Source organism: Trichosurus vulpecula, chromosome 2, assembly GCF_011100635.1.
Source record: "Trichosurus vulpecula isolate mTriVul1 chromosome 2, mTriVul1.pri, whole genome shotgun sequence".
In the NCBI taxonomy this organism is placed as follows: Eukaryota; Metazoa; Chordata; class Mammalia; order Diprotodontia; family Phalangeridae; genus Trichosurus; species Trichosurus vulpecula.
This window is the reverse complement of record NC_050574.1, coordinates 9,411,117-9,418,229: the sequence shown is the minus strand read 5'-3', so window position 1 is coordinate 9,418,229 and position 7,113 is coordinate 9,411,117. Positions and strand designations below refer to the sequence as shown.

The 7,113-nt window shown below is 56.5% G+C and overlaps 1 protein-coding gene across 1 annotated transcript; it reads left to right on the top strand.

The window, feature by feature from the left end:
* The first annotated feature begins 5,008 nt into the window (after positions 1-5,008).
* UBE2S (ubiquitin conjugating enzyme E2 S) lies at positions 5,009-7,113 on the top strand. The gene is made up of 4 exons (XM_036746285.1): positions 5,009-5,203; positions 5,567-5,714; positions 5,796-5,986; positions 6,703-7,113. The coding sequence occupies exons 1-4, from the start codon at positions 5,201-5,203 to the stop codon at positions 7,033-7,035; spliced, it is 675 nt and encodes a 224-aa protein (XP_036602180.1). The 5' UTR covers positions 5,009-5,200; the 3' UTR covers positions 7,036-7,113.

Sequence of the window (7,113 nt, the reverse complement as noted above, 5' to 3'; positions counted from 1 at the left end):
TACTCATGTTGTGAAAGACTAACTATATTTTGCTTCTTCCTAACCTATCCCCCTTTATTGAATTTTCTCCCTTGACCCTGTCCCTTTTCGATAGTGTTTGTTTTTGATTACCTCCACCCCCATCTGCCCTCCCTTCTATCACCCCCCCTTTTTTATCTTCTTCCTCCTTCTTTCCTGAGGGGTAAGATACCCAATTGAGTATGTATGGTATTCCCTCCTTAGGCCAAATCTGATGAGAGCAGTGTTCACTCATTCCCCCTCACCTGCCTTCTCTTCTCTTCCTACAGAACTGCTTTTTCTTGCCACTTTTATGGGAGACAATTTACCCCATTCTATCTCTCCCTATCTCCCTCTCTCAACATATTCCTCTCTCATCCCTTATTCATCTTCAACTCACCCTGTGCCCGCTCTCTCTCTTTCCACCCCCCCCGTATATATATATATATGTATATATATGTATATATATGTATATATATATATATACACATATACACACACACATACATATATACATACATACACAGGGTTCCAAATTTTTCTTCCTCCTTTCCCCCTCCCCAAGACAGCAAGCAATCGGATATGGGTCATAACATGTGTGATCATGTTTCCACATTAGTCATGTTGTGAAAGTAGAATCAGAGCAAAATGGGAAAACCACAAGAAAAACAAAAACAAAAAAGTGAAAACATAGTTCCACAGTTCTTTCTCTGGATGTGGATAGCATTTTCCATTGTGAGTCTTTTGGGAATGTTGGTTCATTGCATTGCTGAGAAGGGCTAAGTCTTATCAAAATCAGTCTTCAAACACTGTGGCTGTTAGTGTGTACAATGTTCTCCTGGTTCTGCTCACTTCACTCAGCATCAGTTCATGTAAGTCTTACCAGGTTTTTCTGAAGTCTGCCTGCTCGTCATTTCTTATAGCACAAAGGTATTCCACAACTTGTTCAGTCATTCCCCAATGGACGGGCATCCCCTCAGTTTCTAATTCTTTGATCATAAAAAGAGCTGCTACAAATATTTCTGTACAAGTGGATCCTTTCCCCTTTTTGCTCCTATTGGCGTGCAGACCGAGTAGTCTGTATCAGCTGGATCAAAGAGCATGCACAGTTTGGATGCCTTTGGCCGTAGCTCCAAATTGTTCCCCAGAATGACAACACTCCTTCTTAATGGTTTTATTTATTATTTTTCTTTCAATTAATATTGTTGTATTCATTGTGTCTTTTTTTTTTGCTCAGTTCCCTTTGTTTTGCAGTAAGTCTTTTAAATCCTTTCCTAATTTTTGACTAGCCTAAGTGCCTACATGGGAGCTCAGGATGCTTTAATCTTTTCTGTAGCATCCTAGGGCCGCTAGGTGGCACCAGAGTGCCAAGAGTGCAGGCCTGGAGTCAGGAAGACTCACCTTCTTGTATTCAAATTTGGCCTCAGACATTTACTAGCTGTGTGACCTTGGGCAAGTCACTTAACTTTGTTTGTCTCCCGTTTCCTCATCTGCAAAATGAGCTGGAGAAAGAAATGGCAAACCACTCCAGTATCTCTCCCAAGAAAACCCCAAATGAGGTCATGAAGAGTTGGACACCACTGGAATGACTGAACACCAAAAGTGGCATCCTGGGCACAAAGCAAATTCAATTGTTTCCAGGAGACACCCCAGGGAGGGCCAAAATGAGCTAATGAGGAAGATAAGTAAGCCTTCCAAGACTGAGCTGGGTCTGCATCAATCCAAATCTGGGGTTCCAGGGTACCAGCTACAGAGAAAAGGGTATAGCAGAGCTAGATTTTAGGGAGCCCTGCATGGCAGGATAAGAAATTAGTGCTTTCCTCGGTAGGCCTTTGTGTTGATATGTGGCAGGATCACAGTGGGGTGGAAGGATTATTTTATCAGAGAGGTTGCTTGGTGGCTAGAGTTCCAGGGATGGAATCTAAAGGCCTGAGTTCAAATCTGACCTCTGTGAGACCCTGGGCAAGTTACTTAACCTCCTTTTGCCTCAGTTTCCTCAACTGTAAAATAGAGATGATTACCTACTTCAAAGGGCTGTTGTGAGGATTAAACAAGATATTTGTAAGGAGCTTAGCACAGTGCCCAGCACACAGTAGGAATTATATAAATGCTCATTTCCTTCCCCTTCCATTTGAAAGACGCATTGGAAGAATAATTAGGAAGCTTTTAAAATGGCCAGAAAGAGGTAACATGGCCAGGGCTATGGTAATGGAAAGAAGGGAGAAAGACAGATCAACATAAGACATATACGCGTGTGGATACAGATACGTATGTGTACATAGATGCGTGTATACAAATATATGTATATGTGTGCATGCACGTATACAGATGTGTGTACAGATATGTATGTGTATCTTTGTGTATATACAAATATAGATGCATGTGCGTGTATACAAATGTGCATATATAGATATATATGCATATATGTGTATACAAAGACATGTGTATACATACATATATGTGTATACAAATATGTATGTGTGTGCATGTATATGTCTCAACATAAAGGAAAAACTTACTAAGAGTTTAAGCTCCCCAAGGGCAGGATAGGCTGATGGATAAATCAGTGAAGTCCCTCCTCACTAGGGAAGGAATGATCTGGAGGGGGTTCGGCTCAGGTGCTCCGGGATCCTTCTCCTCATGCTGAGGTGGGGGGCTCTTGGCAGTAGCTGATTGGCTGGAGGGGTTTAGGGGGTGTGTGTATCCCACCCAGAGGATGGTAATACCAATCACAGTAATCCTCCGTACTCAGAGGAAGCATGGGAAACTCAAAGTGCATTAGAATGTCTATTATTATTATCTGGCAGTCGAGGATCAGACGGTGGCGGTGGCAAGAAGCCTGGGATGGCCCATAGCCAGCAGCTCCCAGCCTGCCGGGCTAGCAGGACAACTCCACCGGGCCCATCTCGGAGGAGGCCTGTGGGTCACCGACTCTCGCACCGCTGGAGGCCGGAGGGCCTGCCCAGTGGAGGACTTGCCACGATCACATCAGTCCTCAGAAATCATTGCAGCATCTTTTGATGGCCCTGGCACAAAGTGACTGGTCGGAGCAGGGCCAGAGTGGGGCGGAGCCTGGCATGGGTGGTCTGCGCAAGCCTCGCCAGCTGATGGGGAAGCTGGGAGCCCAGGACACTTCCCACTATCTCTATCCTCTTCCCAAGGGGCTCCGAGGTGCGGTCGGCACAGTGATGGCTCCATGGCGCACCATGAACGCGGGGCGGAGAGGGCCGGCCCCGGTGGGTTTCTCCTGTGCCCCCTGCGGGGTCTCCGGGCTGCTCCTTTTACCTACAGCAACCTCTCGGCCCAGGCTCAAGTCCCGAAGCCCCGGGTGGGGGTCGCTCTCTTGCAGGCTTGTTTGGGAGCACGTGCTGCGCAAGGGGATCGCGTGAACGTGGTCAGAGAGAGCCTGAGCAGCGCTGGAGGGGGCAGGGAGGCGCGCCCCCTGGCGGCCACACTCGGCACTGCAGCTCCTCTTGGCGACTCGCGAAGCCTGGGCCGGGTCTGCAGACTCTGGAGGAGGCACCTGAGCCAGGCAGGGCTGGCGTGATGGAGCCTCCGGAGGGCCGCCCCACGCCTGGTGCTCTCCCAGCGCCCCTGACCCCCGACTGTACTCGGGGCCTGCATCCTGCCAGCTCCCCCACCCTCGCACTCCCTGCCCCAGCTCTGCGGACGGAGGGGTCTGGGGGCCTTCCCCCTCACCCGCCCCCATCTCTCTGCACTGCATCGTGCCCCCAACCCCTTCCCCGCCCCTCTGCTTGTACTGCTTCCAGCCGGCCGGGCACACAGTAGGCGCCTCCTAAATGTTTCTCTGCCATCGCCTCGCTCTGCGAAATACCGGGAACGACCGTACAGCAGCGCTGGGGCGCCCGCCAGCACCCTCCCGTTGGGCCCCAACAACTTAGTTATGGCTCCATTTTACAGAGGAGGAGGCTGGAGAGAGCCAAGCCAAAGACTCCCCGGGGCCGCACAGTGACGTGGCACCGAGGGGCGGTCTCTGAGTATTTCCTCCTAGTTTGGGGCTTTCCCTCGGCGCCCCCGGTACACAAAAGAGTAAACTGAGGCCGCAGCGGCCTCTCCTTCCAGCGCTGCCCCCATGTGATAGATGTGGCTGGTGTGGGAGAGGGGTCAGAGGTCATAAGAAATCGCCTGGGAGCCAGGGGTCCAAGGTGACCTTTGACCTCTGGTCAATTTTGTCTCTCTCGCCTCTCCCCCGCCCCACCCCCCGCCCGCATCACCCCGAACCCAAGATGGCCGTTCTGTGCCGGCCCCCACCCCCCCACCCTGCAGTGGGCCACAACGAAGCGGGTAGCGCAGCCACGGCTGCCGCCAGCCCCGATAGGCTCAGCCTTCACGGGGCCCCACCTCTGGATCAGTCTCTGGGACGCTCTCCCTGTACTCATTGGCCCGGCTGCCCGTCGCTCAGACCTTTCAAAACTTCGCCCCGCCCCTCGCCGCGACCGTTACTTGCGTAAACAACTCCTCCCTCTCTCGCGCACGCCTCCGAGCTCCCGAGCGCGCGCCTGCAAGACACTGCCCCTCTCCTCCCGCTGGGGCCGCGTGACGGGCCGGGTTCAAACCGCCCAATCGGTGGCGCCCGCTCCCCGCTCCGTTCTAAGCAGCCCCCGCCTCCTCCCATCCATTGCCGTTCCTCAGCCAGCTCAGCGCGTGCGCCGCCTCCCACGCTCTCATTGGCCTTTCATCTCTCGGGGACGGCCTTACTCCGCCCCTGCTCCCCCGGCTACCATAGGCCGACCCCAGCCGGTGGCCGCGTTCTCAACGGGCGGCGGGCGTGAGGCCGCCCCTCGGTGCGCGGGCGGGTGGGCGCACGCACGCCGTGGAACAGACGTGCTCACGTCGTTGGGGCGGAAGGGGGGGGGGAGTGTCCCGGCGCATATAAAAAGGCGTCGCTGCGCGCGCGCCGGGTTCAGTGCGGCGGGGCAGCCGAGGGGGGTAGGCGGGTGGGTGGTCGCGGGAGCGGGCGAGGCGGCGGCGGCGGCTGCGGCGCAGGGGAGCGGGAGCAGGAGCGGCCCGCGGCGGTCGCGGGGGCCGGGCCTGGGGCCGAAGAGGCTGTCTCAGCGGAAGAGGAGGAGGAATCGGAGCCCGGGAGCACCGGGCACGCGGGGGAGGCGGCCCCGACCCCCCCAATCCCAGAGGCCGACCCGAGGAGGGGGCTTGGGGGGAGCCGCCCCCGAGCCCCGGCAACATGGTGAGTTGGGCGGGGGAAGGCCCTAGCTAGGCCGGCCGAGTGTCCAGCCTGGAGGAGGAGGAAGAGAAGATGGGCCGGGCAGGGCAGGCCCGGGTGTCCAGCCTGGAGGAGGCGGCCCTGGCCAGGACGGGCCCGGGCGGCAGCCGTCCTGGGGGGTGGGGGTCCCGGTGCCCCTAGGGACCACAAGCCCGCCCCACCCCCCCGGGGTCGGGCAGAATGAATGAGCCCCCCGCCTGCGTGTGCGCGCACGCGTGTCAGTGTCTCCGCATCTCTGGGCTGGGTGGGGGGCGGGGAGCAGCGCTGGGAGGGTCCCGGGGCCTACCCCCCAACCAGCCCTGCGTCTTCCCTTCCCGCGGCCCCCAGAACTCCAACGTGGAGAACCTGCCCCCCCACATCATCCGCCTGGTCTACAAGGAAGTCACGACACTCACCTCAGACCCTCCCGATGGCATCAAGGTCTTCCCCAACGAAGAGGATCTCACGGACCTGCAGGTCACCATCGAAGGCCCAGGTCAGCCCCGCCACACATGCCCACCGCCGTGTCCCTCCCCGTCCACCCCATGCCAGCTTACCTACCCGTTTTTCTCCACAGAGGGGACCCCCTACGCAGGGGGCTTGTTCCGCATGAAGCTGCTCCTGGGCAAGGACTTTCCGGCCGCCCCCCCCAAGGGTTTTTTTCTCACTAAGATCTTTCACCCCAACGTGGGGGCTAACGGGGAGATCTGTGTCAACGTGCTCAAGAGAGACTGGACCGCTGAACTGGGCATCCGCCATGTGCTGCTGGTGGGTGTCTGAGGGGTGTGGGGGCTCCCTGGGGCAGGGGGGGCTGGGGCAGGTGATCTGCCCAGCTGAAGGGGGTGGGGGGGCAGGACAGAGAGGCTTCATGGGAAAAGGACACACAGCCAAGTCTGCACGGAAACGGAATTCTAAGAGGTGGGGTTAGGAGGAAGAGCAGTCCTGACACTGGGCCTCAGCCTAGGTAAAGGCCCAGAAGTGGGAAACGAGCTACTAGAGGAACAGGGTCTCTGAGCCTAAAGCATGGAGAGGAGATGGAGAAGAAGCCAGGGTCCTCGAGGTTCCTTTTTGACACCGTACACACACGCACACACCCCTCTTAGGAGCAATGATGCCCCACAATGACAGCTCCCATGAGCCCTGGCTTGCTGTCCCCAGGCTGCCATCCCAAGAAGCATCATGGGATTTGTAGTCTATGTGGATCCTCTCCCTAAACTGGTGATGGGACTCCACGTGAGCATCCTTACCCACTTGGACTCTTTCTCTATGGAGTCTGGACCAGGTCCCAGACTCTGGCTTGCTGTGATTTGGCTACAGTCCGTTCTTTGGGGGTCTCAGCTCATCTTCTCAGAATGAGATTTGAAATTCTGTGATGTAGGTTAGGGTTTTCAGTTGTGGGGGTGGTGCTGCTGTTACCCCAGGGGGCTGTTTGAGAGGGTGAGGGTTGGCAGCCCCCTCTTCATTGCCCCCCCCCCCTTGTGTAGACTATCAAGTGCCTTCTGATCCACCCGAACCCGGAGTCGGCGCTGAATGAGGAGGCTGGCCGCTTGCTTCTAGAGGACTATGAGGAGTATGCAGCTCGGGCCAGGCTGCTGACCGAGATCCATGGTGGGGCTGGGGGGCCTGGGGCCATGAGGGCTGCCAGGGGTGGCCCTGGTGGGGCTGAGGCTGGCCCAGCAGAGGCAGGGGCCTCCTCCTCATCCCCACCAGGCCCCGGGGCTGAGGGTCCCATGGCCAAAAAGCATGCTGGGGAGCGGGACAAGAAGCAGGCCGCCAAGAAGAAGACTGACAAGAAGCGGGCTCTGCGAAGGCTGTAGGAAGGCCCCCACCCCACCCCAGGAAGGTGTGGGGAAGAGGGGGCAGCTTTTGTATCTCACTAAGTTATTTAAATTATG